This window comes from Hibiscus syriacus, unplaced genomic scaffold, assembly GCF_006381635.1.
Source record: "Hibiscus syriacus cultivar Baekdansim isolate YM2019G1 unplaced genomic scaffold, ASM638163v2 tig00110007_pilon, whole genome shotgun sequence".
Classification (NCBI taxonomy): domain Eukaryota; kingdom Viridiplantae; phylum Streptophyta; class Magnoliopsida; order Malvales; family Malvaceae; genus Hibiscus; species Hibiscus syriacus.
In genome coordinates this window covers 2,473,190-2,493,504 of record NW_024062559.1, presented here as the reverse complement: position 1 = coordinate 2,493,504, position 20,315 = coordinate 2,473,190, and the positions used below count along the sequence as shown (strand labels likewise).

General features: G+C 32.9%; 1 protein-coding gene across 1 annotated transcript; it reads left to right on the top strand.

The window, feature by feature from the left end:
- Positions 1–13,892: 13,892 nt before the first annotated feature.
- LOC120212220 (SPRY domain-containing protein 3-like) lies at positions 13,893–19,739 on the top strand. The gene is made up of 2 exons (XM_039210605.1): positions 13,893–14,411; positions 19,179–19,739. The coding sequence occupies exons 1-2, from the start codon at positions 13,893–13,895 to the stop codon at positions 19,737–19,739; spliced, it is 1,080 nt and encodes a 359-aa protein (XP_039066536.1).
- The last annotated feature ends 576 nt before the right edge of the window (positions 19,740–20,315 follow it).

Sequence of the window (20,315 nt, the reverse complement as noted above, 5' to 3'; positions counted from 1 at the left end):
GTTACTAAACATGTCTTAATTTCTTTTTCAATTGGTAGGTACAAAGATGAGGTACTTTGTGATGTTATCCCTATGCATGCTAACCACATTCTACTTGGAAGGCCATGGCAGTATGACAAAAGGTTCATTCATGATTGTTATCACAACCAATACTCCTTTAAGAATAAAAGACGCAAGGTAAATTTGGTGCCTTTGACGCCTAAACAAGTCCAACAAGATTAGATGCATATGCGAAGGAGTGTCTAGGCCTTGCGAAATGACAAACCACCATTGAAGATTAAAGGTGGACAAGACATAAAATGAACTTCTTCATGAAGAAGTATGATGATTCGTTGCTGGAAAGTGAAGGGATTCTAACGAATAATGGTGATGGTTGGAGTTCAAAGTCATAACTCTTCATCAAGGGTTATGATTCATGTCTTCAAAAGGTAAATATCCCTTCATTTGAAACATCATATCTTTACACTTTTCAGGGAAAACCAAATGAAAGGTCACTTCCAACAAGGATATCCTTATAAGAAAATCCTTCCAAAAAGGTATATGTTGGTAATTTATATTCCAAAGAAAGGTCTAATAGGAGATCTTATGAAAGGGTACCTATTGGAAGAACACATTCGTCCAAATGATACTTTCTTTTACAAAAAGAACAAAAAGCTAAGCATTTGGAAGAACACAATGATAAACACTTCAAGCATACCAAAGGCTTCAATTTGAGGACAAATCCCCCTAAAGAAGGGGGATGATGCAAGCACACTCTTACCATATGCAAAGGGAGTATTCTTAAACATCTTAATGCTTTACTATCTTTAAATCATTTTGATCATATATGAAATAATCATGCATATCATGCTAAGGTTGTTAGTTATGTGATCTAATGAGTAAAGTAACTTAGCATATCCACATCATTATATTAATTGATGCACAATGTTATTTCCAGCATGTTAAGTATGTTATATTAATCTAGCATTAATTTAAGCATGATTCAATGCATTCATGAATAGGCAACATGCTTAATCTTTCATTTGTTAGCTCATTTGAATTCATTTCAGCTCCTAAGTCTTATACAAAATCTTACATATGTTATATCATTATGTACTTAGCTCATGACTTGCATTCATAGCTCACAAGATCATATTCATCCACAATAGCAAGGTAATTGGATCATACAAGCTCAACACCTTTGATTTACCTTGTTTTCTTTGTACATGAAGGTAAATAGAAGCATGGTACACATTGGGCAACTTTTTGGAGTATTTGAAATCCATATGCAGCTCACAATTAGCTCACAAACATCATGGCAGCTCAAGAAACACAATAGGAAGCTCAAGTCAGCTAGAGGAGCTCAAGGCTAGCTAAACTCAACTAGGTGGACTATTTGAAGCTACATTGATAAACTTGACCAAGTGACCAGCTGAAGGTAGCTAGAAGAGATGCTAAGGACCCAAGGAGAACTCAGTTGGATCAACAAATCATAACACCTCACTTGCTTGCTAGCTTGAAGGAAGACTCGTACACGCCCAAGGAGATGTATATGACCAGCCTTCATTCCATGTATAAGGCTGCACCACAAGAATCCCTACAACCCCGTGTGCACGCCCATGTGATTAGCAAGTGTGTTCAATGTATGTGACCCTCCTATGAGCGCCAGACACTAAGGGACTTCACCATTTGACCAAGACACTTATCTATTCACTTTGGCACCAACTTGAAGGGATTCAAACATTATTCGACCAAGGATTAAGACTCCCCATGTCAACTGAACCAACGCCTATGTTTTCATATTAATTATTCAATTAATTATGTCATTTTAGGGAGACATAAGGGCTAGCCGAACCATTATGTTTCCATTCGACAATGTCTCTTCAAAAACTATAAATATGCTAGTCTAATTCAATTGTAAGCACACCTTTCATATAATTTAAAGTGAGATTATTCTCTTTTCTCAAGTCCTTGTGACTTTTATCGACTTATAAAGTAAATCCTTACTTGTGGCTTCAACCTCTATTCCATTGATACTTGTGGTTCCTATCTCCTTATAGATAGTGGGTCCAAGTCCTTTGTTACCATCCCTTAGAGAGATTTGTAAGGTTGGGTCTTTGCTCATTGTAGCACTGGTTCTTCCTTGGTCTTTCTAAGATACTATCCTCACCAACTATCCTTTCTTTCTTAAGCCATACCATAGCCATATCAACCTACTTCCGCTACCAACTTCATAACATAAAAAGCCCTTCATTTCACCTTTACATCAACTACCAAGCCATCTATTTGAGCCATTCAATTATGCAGGTTGTTTTGATTCCTTCCTAGATCCACAATCAATTTAAGGTAGGAGTACCTTATATCACTATATTTTCTCTTTAAGATTCAACTTCTCACACCGATTTCACAAAGGCTTAAAGTTTATCACTGAATAGGTTTGCATGGTACCAAGAATTCATATGGTTATAACCTAGGTGTTTTTAATCATTCCTCGGACAATTGTAATTCCTTAAGATTAAAGGTTAAAAACCCCATCACGAAAGGGTTACTTTTCTTCAAAGTTGGAAACCTTAAACTCTTTAGAGGCTCAACATTTACCAATAAACTTAAGACTATAAAGAATAAAGAGTATCAAGGCCAAGCATGTACAATCAATGTTTCAGCCTGCCATAAACTACAAATCAAGATTTAAACCTTCATAATCTATTCCCTAAATCCTTTTCTTCATAAGATAGTATTATCAAGTTCTCAAGAAAGGGCATATGGAATAAAATTATCTCTAAATTCTTAGTTTGTCCCACTCCACTTCCCATGTGAAAATTTTTTCTATAAAATGCTCAAAGACAAACTGATTACATCACATTACGTCTAACCATAATTGCCTTCGTATGAGAAGTGACTCGATGAGAATGCCTACTATAAAAATCAAGATGAATCTCCAAGGTGTTCCATAGAGGTATATCAAGATATTAAGGGAGATTTTTAAGATCCTCTTGAATGTGAAATTAAGTGTAAGGTAGAGAAACAAAACATTAAGACTCGAATGTTAGAAATTCCTATCACAATAGACTATTATATCCAAACTAAAACAAGGCCACATGGTGGACAACAATAATAAGAAAGAATATAGAGTAAAAAGTAGCAAAGATGAAGTAAAATTAGCAAAAGTAACCCTAAAAATATCTGAAATAATAAAAAATGAGAAGGAAGTTCAGAGCTAGAAAGTTGAAGCAGAGATGTTTTGATGCAAGCAGGGTATTAAACAGTGAGGTCCTAGATCCAGTTAAATCAAGCACTTAGACATCCCATGAGTAATAGGGTATTACTGGATGAACAAAGGAGGTCTTTATCCACCCACCATGGGGAACATATGCACTTGCATGAAAGCGTCATATTTTGTTTGAATTTTTTCTTTCTTTCTTTCTTTCTTTTATCGAATGTTTTTAAAGTTATTAAATTGAATGAATGCTTCTTTTTATTAAAGTTTAATGAATATAAAATATAATTAAATACTCTTCTAAATCCTCGTAACACAAAGACCCTTGATCATGCTCCAGAAAGTTACTCCCAAACATAGCACCCTTTTTCCTACAAGGATAAAAATGACATTCTCATCCACAAAGAAACAATCAAGGCATTCATGTTTGCATAGGACCAGACAAAATGAAAATATTTTGTGTATGAAATTGCATGATTGATTAGAAAAAATTTCTATTAAGTGCATTCAGTCATGATTGTAATCTTCACAAATGTAATAGTGGAGTAGTTGAATTTAGTTCAGGTCAGTTACTTCCAAATTGAACTCTAAGGATGCAATTTTCTGACCTTCAACAACATGTAGACTCTAAGAGGTTCCTTTTGATGAGCTTAAGAAATCTTGAAGTTGAATACACATAAGGTTAAGGTAAATTTAATATACTCACACATATGTAAATCATGAAAAAAATGAAAAAAAAATAAGAAAAACAAAACAAATAAATGTAAGAACAACATAGTGAATGAAATAACCACAAAGTCTAAGGTTTAAATTAATAATGAGTTTCGGTGGAAGATAGACTAACGGAGTTGATAAACACCTATTACGACTACACATAAGCACTCGAGAATTCTATTTTAGACCGATATTTGTGCACTACCTCTATTAGAGGAGTCTATAAAGCTTGAACAAATGGAAGATTTTAGAGAACCAAAATAAAAGTGCTCTAAAAGGTCTAGCAATTTAATATGCTAGTTACGTCATTTTATTTGCATCCAATTAGAATACCAAGCTGAGATATAGGGGTATATGACAATGCTCACAAGGATCGAGAAAGGAATGATATCTTGATGATTGAAACCTTAGGCAATTTAATAAGTCAACCCAAAACCAACCCATTGATCTTAACACTTTACAAATAGCTATAAATTTTGAAAAATAAAAATAAAAAAGCGATTGATTTATTTGATAGTCATTAAATTAATAATTTATTTTAATTTTAAGATTAAAATAAGGGCAACATTTTTTTTTTCAAAATTCATTAATTCATTCAAAATTTTAAGGAAATTTTTTTTCCAAGAATAACACTTCATTTGCAATAAAAGGAAGTCCTTGAAGCTAACAAGGTTCATTTTGGCTCCAAAGTCTGATGCAAAGCAGTGGGGCAAGAAATGGATGCAAGATCAAGAAGTGAAGTCCAAAGCAAGAAAAATAATGATAAAGAAACAATGGAAAAATGCTTTAATTTTTCAAGAGATTAAAAGATTCAAGAACAAAACTCACACATCATTGTGACATCAGCAGATTATGTTAGCCTCAATAACAAACAAAGAAGCAAATGGTCACCTTAAGAAGAAGACAAAATGAGCAAGCATAGAAGTAAGAATGCATTTGTCCAATTAAAGCTCATAATCTTGATCGAAAAAGCCTTTAAAGGGACCAAAGGTCAACGATAAAAAAAGTTCATAATGATGTTCAAAAAAGCCTTTAAAGCTCATAGTGGTGTTCAAAAAGAGCCCTTAAAGAAAAAAAATGTTCATTTGACTCTTTGGTTAATCTTTAGAATGTTATCAAGTTTGGTACAAGGAAAAGACCATTCAAGAAAAAGAATTTCAACACTTAAAGGACGATAAGATGATAAGACGATAAGAAGAGAAAAAATTAAGTTTATGTTAAAGTGACCAGATTTGAATCAAATAAGCATCAAGAGAATAAGGGAAAAAAGATAATGACAAGGGGATATTATCTTGAGAAGAAATTTGTTTTTGGGATAAAACATATCATGGGAACAAATATTCGTCAACTTGAACCAGTAAAAACCTCAAAGCAACCACTCTAATAGAAAAATAAAATAAAAGACCACATACTTTATTATTGAGAGAACCCTTATTTTTAAATGTTCAAAGTGAATAAAAGGAATCAAAAGACATGATGGACATGATTTCTCCTCAGATAACAAGATTTGTCTTTAGAAGGACACAAGACATACTACTACATTGATATCGGGGCACATTCTGAAAGAAGACGATCAGTAAAAAAGATTAATTGGTTTCATATTAAGAATAATGATATTATCAATCGTGAGTAGATCAAAGATGTCAAAGGTAAAGTGAAGATAATTTAAGATAATCTTAAAAGTGTTGTTGATTAATAAAAGTTTTATTCATATCTAAAGAGGAAAGATATTGAATATCAAGTTGGTGAAAAAGTATTTCTTAAGTATCATCTTGTTAAAATGGTGCTATGCTTTGGATGAACAGGGAAACTAAGTCCAAGATTTATTGATCTTTATGAGATTGTGAAAAGAGTTGGCCAAGTGGCATATCAATTAGTTTTTCCTCTAGAGATGGATAAGATTCACAATGTTTTTTATGTATCGATGCTTAAAAGGTATCGTTTGAATCCTTCCCATGTGATCACTCCGAAAGATATTGAAATCCAACTAGACTTGACTTATGAAGAAGGAATAATAAATATTCTAGCATGTGGAGTCAAAGAATTTTGGAACAAGACGATTCCACTTGTTAGAGTACTTTGAAGGAATCATAAAGTTGAAGAAGCTACTTGGGAAAAACGAGAAAGTGATGATAAAGCAATATCCTCTTCTATATCAATCAAGTACGTACAAAATTTGAGGACGGATTTTTCTTAGGAGGTGAATTGTAATACCCCAAAAAACTAGTTAGTGACCAAAATGAATAAATAAAAAGTTTGGTAACCAAAGTATAAATTTGAGAAATGTTTAGGGACCAAAAGGGTAATTTTATAAATATGTATTTTTATCACGTGAATGAATAGTTTACCCCCAAGAATGACTTTTTCATGTTACCTGAATTTTTCATACGGAATTTGTGTTAAATGCTATAAAGATTTAAAGTTTGAGAAAAATTTAAATAATTAGATCAAATCAAATATTTGAGATATTCTATTAGATGATAAGGCAAGGTAAATAATGTCATTGCCATACCTTAAAATGATAATATTTAATATGGACCATTGGATTTGAGTTGATTTTCCATGTTAAATACAAGCTGCTAGATGAAAAATGGCAAGACTATGAATATGGAATTTTACAAGGGCAAAGTCCGTAACTAATAACTCGATGAATTAATCCTAGCTCTTGGATGAAGATTTTGACATTTGACCCATTTTTTATCATTGGATTTTAAGGGTGCAATGGTAATTTGGATTAAAATGAATTTTTAATTCATTTTAAGTTATTAAAATCTAAAAGGATTAAAATGAAAGGAAAAATAAAATTCAAGAATTTTCTCATCCTTTCTTTATATTGCCATGAGCTCCATGGAAACCTAAGGTAAGTCTTTAATTTGATTTTCATGCTTTTTGATTTGGAATTAGGGCTTAGACATGAAAACCAATTTTTCTTCTTCTTTGAATTCTCTTCAATTTGGTACTAAAAAAATATGGTTTTGGTTATTATCTACTATGAAATTGGAATAAAGAAACATTAGGATTTATGGATTAAATTGAATCAAGGTTTGATTTTAAAGGATTAGTTGCTTATATATCTTTTCCATGCTTGAATTAAGATGAATATCATGGATAAGTTGATATACAAGGTTCGGTCATGAAGAAGAAAATTAGGGGAAAATTATTCAAGCATGTTTTAATGTTTCTCATGAAGGATTAATTGTTTTACAAGATTTAGAATGTTGTTTAAAGAAAAATTCAAGTATGAACACACCATGATATATTTGATAATTGGGGTTTTCAATAAAGGATTTAGGGTTTTGATAAAATTGAAGTGTTCACGTTATTTTTCATCACCTAAGCTTCATTTTGATGGAAAATTTATTAAATTTGGATTTGAAATGTGAAAACCCATAATTTAGTCCTTGAAATCCTAAGAGAGAAAATTAAGGTTTTAGAGAAATTTTGGCATTCAAGGTTGATTTGAAGTGTATGAAGGATAATTAGTTTTGAATGAGCATTGAAATGTTTTTTTAGCAAAATTATTTATATTTGTGTGCATGGTTAGAATAGACTCTAACATATGTGATATGATCTAGATTATGAGATTCGAGTTATATATGTGAATGCTCGATCGTGACTCTAGTAAGAACTTTACAATACTTTGAATGTAATATGAAATTCACAAACAACGTTGTAAAATAGAAATAGATAAATAAAATATGGAAATGCAAAGATGAAAGATATGTTGAAATGGATTAGCAGCGTAGGAAGAGTGATGGTTGTGGTTAAGGAAAATAAAGGATGAAAAGGTTGGTGAAGATAGTAGGGAGTTGGTTTGTAGTATGAAGAATCTCAAGGAAATGGATTGTGAACCGTTAGATATATATACCTAAGAACCAACAATTTAATATGATGGAATCGAGTTGGAAGAGGATGGAACGTGACCCACTAGCTATAGGTGAGCTAGGAACCAACGTTATAATAAAATGAAATGTAGGAAGGCTTCAAGACTGACAAGGAACCGATAGAGTTCTAATCCAAGAACTAAAATGAAAGCAACCTTTCAAATAGTTTATTATGCAAAACGTTCTAAGTACAAATGCCATGGAGGTGCCTATTTATAGTGTTGATAGGCACCATAAGAAGAGTTTTTACAATTAAAATAAAACAATCACCTAAATGCAATTTAATTCAATTAAATGACTTGTCATTCTTCTTATCCTTTGATGGCTGACCATGTAGATTGAAAATGGATGAATTAAGCTTTAATTTGAGATAATTCCAGCCTTAAATTCGTCCAAAAAGGAGGGGTGACTCCTGGGCTGGCTTGCTTTGCTCGCAAATTAAAGAAAAGAGGATAAATGAAGTCATAGGATGAATGTGGACATCCTACATATCCAAATCAGCTTGTCTCTTCAAATTCCTTGTTGATTTTATCACTTAATTTGGTGATTAAATGAAAATCATCCTTCATTGCTTGTTCTTTGGTAGCACGTGAATAGCCTTCAAAGAATGATAAGTAAGACTTGAATAGGTGAATTATGAAGGATTGAATGCATTGTCTCTCCAAGAATATGAACAGCCTTGAAAAGATGAAAAGAAGTAATCCTTGAATTGCTTTGAATATAAGCATTAAGATAGCCTTCAATTACTTGTCTCTTGGTAGAAGATGAAATGACTCTTCCTTGGCTCAAACTCATCCAAATCATCCATGCATGAAATTCTCGTAATGAAAATTCCAGCCTACACTTACTTTGGTAATTCGATCATATCTCAAGCTCCCGATATCGGATTGAGGTGATTCAAAAGGCGTTGGAAAGCTAAGAGATAGAGGAATAATTTCCAATTGGCTTCTGGACACAACAATGTATTTATCACATCCAGAATTAGAATACATTCTGACTGATATTATTGCATTTGTTGAGACTGTTCAGCTTCCCTCATGCACCTAAACACAAAGATAAACTTTATTCAATCATAACATGTAAATATGCATGGGATAATTAAGATTTAGTTTGATTAATGAACTAACATTATTCAATGAACTAACTTTATTCAATGAACTAGATGCATGAATGAAGTAGCTTACTAAATGATCTAAATATGCATAACTGAACTACTTCCCTAAATGAACTAGATGCTTTAAATACGATGCATGCTTAAATGAACAATGCACTTATTAGATGCAATGAATGTTATGCAAACTTTTAAATTCTCATGCAAATTCATGCACAACTATTCGGATGAAATCCTCCCTTAAACTTGGTTGTTCCTTCTTCACGTTCCAGCCTTGAGTATGATGGTGGAGGTTCTTCTTTTGGATTGAAAAAGGCTTCCGAAAATATGAACTTGGTTTGAAATTCCCATATTAAGCTCGAATAAGCTTCTAGAAGCTTCCCGAATGTAAACAACTTGCCTCGATCAAACGGTCTCAAGGAGATTGCAGAAAATGATGTAAGGCGCATAATTGGGATCACATCAATATGTATTTGATTTTAGTTGTTGTGAAATTGATGTGTGTGAGCCATACAAGTTCAATCAAGGTGAAGTGAATAACAAAGGAAACGATGACAACACTTATAAAGATTTCGGAAGACTACATTTTGGTTGATGCATGCATTTTTATGGTGTAAGTTAAATGTAACATTATCTTGCGATGAGCCAGTGACTGAGTTATTATGGTAAGAAGTGATTTTTAAATATTATGTGACTTTGTGATTCATGCATTTAGGTTGAATTTGTATTTAGAAGATCAATAGAATTAGTGAATAAGCTAAAGATGCAAAACGATGAAATCTGCCTAGTTTTTAATGATCTTAACAATAGATTTGGAAAATCACTATAAATTCTATAAAAATGATTAGAAAGTGACTCTAATATCATTGTATTTTTATGTCAATTTAGTTTTGTGTATTACAAACGGAGACTAATTTTCAAGTAAGTACTAGAATATATTATTTTTTTTATCAATGATAGGTCAGAAAATAGGGTAACAGATTATGTAAATTGGATTTGAAAATTCACCATAAATGTACATGTTTAACTATAAAGAGTGTCGTATATGGTTAGATTTGTATTCAAATCTAGTTTCAAATGGACCAAATGGAACTAAATTCTAGTATGTAGATTAATACAGAAAAATGATTCTTTAAGGATAGTGCAAGCTACCATAATAGGGAAATGAGTGGTAAATCACGCATTTTATGATTACCTTTATGTTATATGTTATTTTAAAGGTTTGAGACGAGTCAACTCTATTGTATTAGCATGATAATTATGATATTTATCATATGATGGAGATGATGTTTACATGTCAAAAAGGTAAGTGATTAATGATATTTTCGTGATATATTCATGTTATGTGGAAATGAAATATTTAGGGTAGGAGCTGCCCATTGTTCTATTATATGAAATGTTCGATATATTGTTATCTTTGATAATTGAAAAACATGTGATAATTAATGGAAATGCCCATTCTATGTACATTGAGAGTCCTCGATATAGTTGGCATCCATAGAGGTGAAGTATCAGCAATTGCATTATGCACGTAGTAATGTGATTTTGGTACTATTGTGTGCAGTTGCATTAAGTGCATGGTAATGTGATTTTGGTAATATGTTACTCTAGGGAATGCAATACATAGTAATGTGATATTAATACTGTGGTATTCCTGATTTTCGGTACATGATGTTTGTGTTTTACAATACTCGTATATTTTTCTGGCACTTAAATTGTAATATGTGCATACTATGTGACGTGTACCTTACATTCTCATTTATATACATTGGGATATGACATAAAGGAAATCAAAAAGTGCAGGTGATAACAGATAAGTTTGAAAGTTAAACTCTCCATTTATTATAAATGATTTGGCATAAAATGCTTTATAAATGACTTGATGAATTCAAGTATCTTTGAATTGAAAATGTCTTTTGTATAAGTTCATTTTATATGTTCCTATAATTTCATATGATATTTTTGTATTTTCATTATGCTTTATTTTATATCATCGATATGTTTTACTTTGTATAATTGATTATGTCTCACTAAGTGTATACTTAGCGTGTGATGATTTTCATGCGTAGGTAAAGAGCAAAGATTAGAGTAAGGAGTGTTTAGCATCTTACCTATCAAGAAGCAAGTCAACAATATCAGTAATGACATCCATCTTATTTAATTGATTTTTCTAGTTGGCATGTATGTGCTATAAGTATTTGGTATAAACTTTGCTCAGCATAATTTAGAATAAGTTATAAACTATTTTATGCTTATAACGATGGATATTAGTTAGAGTGTTGGGTAAATAGTCTTATTAATGTATTTTTAGTTAAATATGGATGGTAGGTTAACAATATGGTAAAACTATATTAAATCAGTACTCGAATGAATTTTAGTTTAAGCAGTTTTTAGGCAATTATACTGGTTACACTTTGTACTTATGAACTGTAGGTTGCTGCCTGAAAATGGACTTAGCTTGAATATCGAATAATTAGAAATGTGTTTTATGTGATGAAATGAAATTATGGTTTATTGTTAAGCAATAATAGTTTTAAAGAAAAAAAATTACTGGTTTTTATATGGAAAATTTATAAATTTAATGTGACATCTCTGACTTGTTTTCGATGACAAATACAGGAAGAGGGTGTTACATGCACTCATTAATGAATTATTTTGATTATGAAAATATGATATAAGAATGTGTTAAAGATTGTGGACATGACAATCAAATCTGAAAAGTGTGCATAAAAAATAAATTTCCACATGTACAATGGGTTCATTTGTATATTGTTCCTCTTGAGATAATTAGATATAGTTGGCTTGCGATATGATTGAGTCTACTCAATTTTGTTTTGTAATCTTGAGGTGATTGAGTCCTCAATGGGGTATATAGGACAGATAATTGGAAGATGATGCTTTAGCTCTATTCCTTGGGGACATGATTGGTGTGTTGGAGACTGTTAGCTTATGCTACACTTTTATAGGGACACATTTGGACTCCATCAGTCTTTTTGTGTCAATAAAAGGAGATTCAAGTATTTGATGTATGTGTTTACACAACTTTTCAAATGAAAAAATGTGGTATTAAATGAATAATGAGATATATTGTTCAACCATACACGTAATATTATATCAAATCAATCATACTTACATATTAACACTACAAGCAGCGGGATTCAACAATCATCTTACACAATACACAAATAAATTTAGCATAAGGGTGAGACACACACCTAATTAAGCATTTATAGGTACTCATAATATGAAGCAGTGATCCTTTATATATTAGTTCTCAAACACGTTTGATAAAACATGATCAGAGTCAGAATAGTTACTTAGGTATATTTGACTTAATAATCCATGGCCTTTAAGCTTAACTCTCAAAGGCCGCATAATCCTCAGAGAAGATTAAAAAAAAACAAAGGATTACATCAATAATGGCATATTACATATTAAAAATAAGGTAAATGACTTAATTCAGATGTTAAACATGGAAAAATAGCTTAACTTATTAGAATTAGGTTAAAATAGACTGCGGAATGGAATCATGAGATAAAAAATGTCAAGTCAAAGTCCTTTTGAAAAAGTCAATGTCGATGGTCAATGGGTCAACAGTCAAAGTGTCAGGTCCAAATATCTAGTCAATGGGTCAATCAAATTGGGTCAAGTCAAATTGATTTGATCAAACCGAGTCAAGTCAAATTGGGTCGATCAATAGTCAGTTTAGTCAACGATCCAATTTGGTCACTAGTCCAATTCGATCAGTAATCTGATTCGGATCAACTAGGCTATGCCTCAACTTGGTGGTCCCGATTTTGGTCCACCAACATTCAGTTCTGACAAATGTACCAGGGGTTGAAGTAAGGTTGGGTAGACTCATTGGGTCAATTGGCAAGCTTATTAGTGGGCTAGTCTTGACCTATCTAGCATTAGGGGTTCTCATACTATTCCAAATAGTGATTGGGGTGTTTCTGGGTTTGTGGGTGGTGTAACAAACAATGGTGGCTAAGGGGGTTCTAAAAGATGCAAGGTTATGAAAATAGCAGGTTAGTAAAACTCAGTGAAAAAGAGGAAAAACGCTAGGGAAAGGAACCAAAGGAGACAATGGTCTCTTACCAAGGTCGAGTCATGGTGAAGGCTACATAGCTCTATGTGTTTACCGATTCTAGAAGGCAACAAGGATTGGATCAAAAATCATTCGACAACACTAAAACGAGGACTTTAAGAGGCATTTATTGACCACAACAACGCAATGGCAATAGCACAAAATGAGAGATAAAAATGACACATTTAGTACTTAAACTATTACTTTTTTCTGTTTCGGTGCTTAAACTGTCACACTCCAATTTAGGGGCTAAATTTTATAATTTTTTAGTATTAATTTTAAAGTGGTATTTTGGAAGAAATTAAGGATTTAATTGTAAAATAAAAAAGTTGGATTAACTAGAAATGTTGAGTGGAATTAAGGGACTTTATGTGTAAATTAACCCCTCTTTGGATTAAAATGAAAGGTTTTCTTGTATATAAATAAAAGGCTAAAAAGCTTAACTAAATAAAAAAAATGTTAGAGTTTGTTTAAACAAGCTCGTGTAGTTGAGGGACATTTCTTCAACATGTATTTTTGTAATCAAAATTTCCACTTGTGTTAACTTTCAACGCATCTGTAGCTTAGTTAAGGGTGGGACGTGATGTTTTTAAGGAAGAAATAATAATAAACATTAGGATTAATACATAGGCTTTAAATCAGACATGTGTCTCAATATTTGATCAAGGCTGAAATCAGGATGGAGACATTTGAAATAAAATACGTTGGATCTTTTGTTTACCCTCCCTAGACTGCACCTCAACCTCCACCAACCATATTTTATATTATCTATTTCAATAATTGTAGGAAAAATCATTTTTCTTCCAGGAAAGACCGAAACTTTAAAAATAAAACCCAAGGAACAAAAGGATATCTTAAAACGAAATTTTGGAGTTTCCTTTTTAGATATCTTTGGTAAAAATGAACTCCATCCAGTGCAACAACGGAATCAACAACAGTTTCGATAGCTTAAGCCAAGATCTCGGTTTATACTCCTTGGAGCTGGCTCGGATCGACTCGTCTAAGGCTCCGGTGGAGATGGAAGAGGATGAAGAGGTGGTACCGACTGAGCTCAACACGATTAATAGCATGGCAGGGTTCTTGGTGGTGGCGCCTGATAAGTTGTCGATGAAGTATACTGCCGTAAGCCTCCATGGCCATGATGTCGGTGTGGTTCAAGGCAATAACCCGATTCTTGTAAAGTGTCTGGATTATCACTTCGAGATTTATTTGAAGGACGTTGGAGTCAAGGGTCAAACTGCTATTGTATTCACCAGTGAAGGCTTCAAGATGCGCAGACAATCGGGGTGGGAAGTAAACAATTGCGGGTATCATGGGGATGATAGTAGGCTCTATCATGGGCAAGCAAAGGGAGATGCTTTTGGTCTAACATATAAAACAGGAGATACGATTGGTGGCGGCATAAACTTTGCTTCACAGGTATTTACAAAAAAAATGAGTTTATGACTCCAACATGAAAAATCACTTGGGTGGTGTCTAGAAAAATAAAGTGGAAAAATCACAATCATGAGTCCTCCATGTTCGGTAAGAACTTGAACTTGTCTCCTAGTTTCCATTAGTTTTGTTTGTGGCTCAATAGTGCAAATTAATTCGGTTCAGTCCCTAATTTTAATGATTAATTATTAAAGTAACCCCACAAGTATTCAATTATACTAATGGGGTTTCCAAATTATTATTTAAATTCTAATAAGCTATCTTTATGGCGAGGAAATTATTTGGATACGAGTTAGTAATTTTGATGGTCTGGATCGAGAGGAAAATATTGGAAGTTGAATCAAAGATCAAGGACGTTCGAATGAAATTTAAATGGTCGACCAATATGGCACGAAAAATCGAGGTAATACTTTACTACCTCTTTATGCTTTATGGAACATGTTGATAATGGATAAATACATGGACATATATATGATTGGTCTATCATGTCTGTTTGATTATGGATGGATTCGAACCGAATACAATTTAAGTGATAAATTAGTTAAGACTCTCTTGAATTACAAGTTCTATGATTGAGTGATAAAGGAATTAATCCTGACTATGTGAATTATAATTTATCTCTATAAAAGTACTTGGATGATGAAATTATGAGAATACTCCGTAGTGAAAAATTATGAAAATACCCTTATGTTGTAGGATAACAAGAATTATCCTTGGAAGTTGGTTAATAACTTTGAAAAGATATATTGATCCGATATAATTATAGATGTACAAAAGAAATAATGATTTTGTTTAGAAAATTTGGATAACTGGTTTTAACGCCAAAAAGGGTTTGCGCAATATGCTAGAAGTTTGTTAAGGAATAATTTAAAGATCAGAGAATGTTCGGGAAAGCAATTGACCATAGGATCTTTAAATTATAATTATTTTCGTTAAGAGCTAATATCGAAAATTATCTGATTAAGAAATTACGAAAATGCCTTGAGAGGTAAAATAATCCGAGTTGACCCTGAAGGAGAAAATACTTTGAGGATTTGTACTTAACTCGATTAAGTACGAATTTAATAGTTAAGATCTTGTCTTTGTGCAGAAAAATTCATGATATTCCGTTTGTAAAATCTAAGAAGACACTTGACCCGAAAATATCGGAGTTATAAGTAAATACCTGAAGAATGATTTATCAATGATGCTCTTTTGTCAGAATTGTTTGAAAGGATTGAAGTAAATGATAAGTTTAAATTTAATAATAAGATCGGATAGACGGAAATGATTGTAATACAATGGATCTGTGAAATGACCAAAATACCCTTATGACCTATAATAAGTAAATGTCTTGGATTAATTAAGAAATCCAAATAAACATGGATGTTGTGCTACCAGTAAAAATTATGGAATGCAACTTAAGTGATCAACCAACGCTAGTGCTATATAATTACCTGAATGATATAGTTACCACTTGAATGTTTGTTCGTCTTCTCAAATTTGGAGCGATGATAATTCTGGAAGTACTTGGCTCAGCTCAACTATAGAGCGTATACAGTACTAATAAGTGGGTATTCGTGAGACAAATCAACCACGAATACCAGAATGACTTTATTATATGACTAAATTGAACTGAAAGGAAGTACAACATGTATTTGAAATTCAGAAATGTCTGAATTATTCTGGAAAACTCTAAAGTAACCGAGATAGACTTGCTTACTAAACGAACTAAGTAACCTCAATGACTGAGGAGTAAATAGGTGATTTGATGAGTTTGGAAACACTGTTGAACTTACATGATGAATTGTCATTATGGGTTATGAGCCATGGATCAAGTACGTTAGTATTTCCTGACATTATTGAAACGTGGAAATGAAATAAAGATCGTTGGAAGATTTATTCAGTGATGATTATGGGGATGATCTATGGATCTGCATTATGTTATTAAAGCGTGAATACACTGGAAGGATAATGAATTGACTTGTTGACATGCATCAGTTTGAGAGTTGTGTAACTCGAGTTGTTTGATAATATGATCGATAGTCATAGATTGTAAATGACTTGAATCATCGATTCTATATTTCATCTAAAATCACTTCGATCATGTTTGAAAGAAAAAAAACAAGTAACGCAGAAGGAAAAGATTCTGAATATCTCATTTGGTTCAATTGGGCTAAAATCCTATGAATTCAAAGTATATTCCTGAATACCCTTGATTGTTTGGGTAATGGAATCACTCACAGTAAATCTGAATTTAGAATTATTATGTATAAAGGTTCCTGAACGTTTTCCTAATGCACACGAAAATATAGTGGGATTCTAATGTATCAACCTTAAATGTCTGGCTAGATCGGTTAGTAATCGATTCTCCTCAATAGGACCTTATTCCTGGAATTCGATCAAATTTCATAAGTTTCATGTTATCCAAAATGATAACTACAATGGCCTCTGAAAATACTTGGATTCTCTAGTGTGTTCACTACTTATTACTGAACTGTTTTATTGGTTTTAATATGTGGTACACCGAATTCATTGGTTATTGTTTTATGGATGCACCAATTTAATGTGCCAATTAATGGAATATGGTTGCTATCTAATTTTTGTTTTGAAATGGTATATGATTACCATGTTTTTGGATTTATGGAATTTATGTCACGGTGCAATTGAATTTTGGAATTAAATTACGATGGAATAGCTCTGATCAAGCTAAATGGGCCTAATGTGACTCTTGAGGGCCCCAAGATGTTTCATTAGGTCGGCTTTCCTTTGCTGTGTGCTTAGGGTAAGCTATATGGACTTATTGACTTGGGCTTAAGGATACAAGCTTCATAACCTATCCTTAAGTCGGCTTTCTTTTTGCTATGTGCATAAAGTAAGCTATATGGAAAATAATTTTTGGGAACTACTAATGGTGTACCAGAAAAGGGTTTAAACTATGATTTTCAAAAGTTAAACTCTTTTACGAAATTGTGAGATTTACTGGACTATGATTTGTACCTATTATGATTTTATTATACTGTTGGAACACACTAGACATCCTATTCGATCTCCTGAAAATGTCATACTTTGAAAGGTTTCTTATGAACTGAGATTCATGGCTTCTACTCGATGAACTTCTAAGGGAACCCCAAATTATTCTACAAGCTGGTATACATATGATTCAATAAGGAAATTATATGGCTTTCCATTTATATACATGTCATGTAGCATCATCTGGTAGTTCTGTATTACTTAGCTTTCCAAAGCTCACTCTATTACTCACCTTTTCAGGTTAAAACAATTGTACCAGTGCATCTATCGACTTCAGTAAGGGAGTTCTTCCGGCGTGGTTGCAGAGTATGGTACTTATGATTAGGGGGCATGTAATTGTATTTTGATTTATATTTGAGTTTGAAAAACCTATTTTATTTCTGAATAATAATAAATCATTTATGATTTTACATGTTTTAAGAAAAGTTTTAAATTTTCTGCTATTTTTACAGTGGGTCGCTCCGGTGGCCCTAATGTGACACTCCAGATCGGATCGGGCTACTCGCATCGGTCTGAGGGGGTTACATTTAGTGGTATCAGAGCCATGGTTTGAATCAAAAGTTTTCAAGATATACCGGCCGGTCGAATGTCAAAATATGTCTGATCAGTACATGCCCCTAGACTACAATCGTACCTCTCTGAGTCGGAACTCCAAGGCTGAGTACCTATCTATAACTAGTAAACCGAAGTTTCTATCCGTTAAGGCTATAGTTGTACAAAAAGGAATACCATTATCATCTGTCTAAACGCTGTAAAGTACCTCACGAACCATGTGAGAGTTATTCATCTGAGAAATTCTGACTTGACACTGGAAATAAAATTTGGATATGTTACAACTCCATGAGCCTATTTTCGTAACCAAGAGTGAATTGATTACTCAAGGAAATTTTCGTTCGGATTCTTTTATTGAAATGAGGAAGAGTTCTGATAAGAATGTATAATCAACTGGTTAAAGATTAATTGAGGATCTGTATTTCTATAAGAGCTACATGAAAGATATGAAAGAACTGATGGAAATTTCATTTATGCAATTATGAGACATGAATGAATTTCGAGGACGAAATTCTTTTAAGGAGGGGAGAATTGTCACACCCCAATTTAGGGGCTAAATTTTATAATTTTTTAGTATTAATTTTAAAGTGGTATTTTGGAAGAAATTAAGGATTTAATTGTAAAATCGTAAAGTTGGATTAACTAGAAATGTTAAGTGGAATTAAGGGACTTTATGTGTAAATTAACCCCTCTTTGGATTAAAATGAAAGGTTTTCTTGTATATAAATAAAAGGCTAAAAAGCTTAACTAAATAAAAAAATGTTAGAGTTTGTTTAAACAAGCTCGTGTAGTTGAGGGACATTTCTTCAACATGTATTTTTGTAATCAAAATTTCCACTTGTGTTAACTTTCAACGCATCTGTAGCTTAGTTAAGGGTGGGACGTGATGTTTTTAAGGAATAAATAATAATAACCATTAGGATTAATACATAGGCTTTAAATCAGACACGTGTCTCAATATTTGATCAAGGCTGAAATCAGGATGGAGAAATTTGAACTAAAATACATTGGATCTTTTGTTTACCCTCCCCAGACTGCACCTCAACCTCCACCAACCATATTTTATATTATCTATTTCAATAATTGTAGGAAAAATCATTTTTCTTCCAGGAAAGACCGAAACTTTAAAAATAAAACCCAAAGAACAAAAGGATATCTTAAAACAAAATTTTGGAGTTTCCTTTTTAGATATCTTTGGTAAAAATGAACTCCAGCCAGTGCAACAACGGAATCAACAACAGTTTCGATAGCTTAAGCCAAGATCTCGGTTTATACTTCTTGGAGCTGGCTCGGATCGACTCGTCTAAGGCTCCGGTGGGGATGGAAGAGGATGAGGAGGTGGTACCGACTAAGCTCAACACGATTAATAGCATGGCAGGGTTCTTGGTGGTGGCGCCTGATAAGTTGTCGATGAAGTATACTGCCGTAAGCCTCCATGGCCATGATGTCGGTGTGGTTCAAGGCAATAACCCGATTCCTGTAAAGTGTCTGGATTATCACTTCGAGATTTATTTGAAGGACGTTGGAGTCAAGGGTCAAACTGCTATTGTATTCACCAGTGAAGGCTTCAAGATGCGCAGACAATCGGGGTGGGAAGTAAATAATTGCGGGTATCATGGGGATGATGGTAGGCTCTATCTTGGGCAAGCAAAGGGAGATGCTTTTGGTCTAACATATAAAACAGGAGATACGATTGGTGGCGGCATAAACTTTGCTTCACAGGAATTTACAAAAAAAATGAGTTTATGATTCCAACATGAAAAATCACTTGGGTGGTGTCTAGAAAAATAAAGTGGAAAAATCACAATCATGAGTCCTCCATGTTTGGTAAGAACTTGAACTTGTCTCCTAGTTTCCATTAGTTTTGTTTGTGGCTCAATAGTGCAAATTAATTCGGTTCAGTCCCTAATTTTAATGATTAATTATTAAAGTAACCCCACAAGTATTCGATTATACTAATGGGGTTTCCAAATTATTATTTAAATTCTAATAAGCTATCTTTATGGCGAGGAAATTATTTGGATACGAGTTAGTAATTTTGATGGTCTGGATCGAGAGGAAAATATTGGAAGTTGAATCAAAGATCAAGGACGTTCGAATGAAATTTAAATGGTCGACCAATATGGCACGAAAAATCGAGGTAATGCTTTACTACCTCTTTATGCTTTATGGAACATGTTGATAATGGATAAATACATGGACATATATATGATTGGTCTATCATGTCTGTTTGATTATGGATGGATTCGAACCGAATACAATTTAAGTGATAAATTAGTTAAGACTCTCTTGAATTACAAGTTCTATGATTGAGTGATAAAGGAA

What these genes read in the sequence shown, in the direction of transcription:
- LOC120212220 (XM_039210605.1), top strand. Translation starts at nt 13,893, where the DNA reads ATGAACTCCATCCAGTGCAACAACGGAATCAACAACAGTTTCGATAGC. An exon ending in GCATAAACTTTGCTTCACAG is followed by an intron (nt 14,412 to 19,178) that starts GTATTTACAAAA and finishes TTTCCTTTTTAG; the next exon opens with ATATCTTTGGTAAAAATGAA.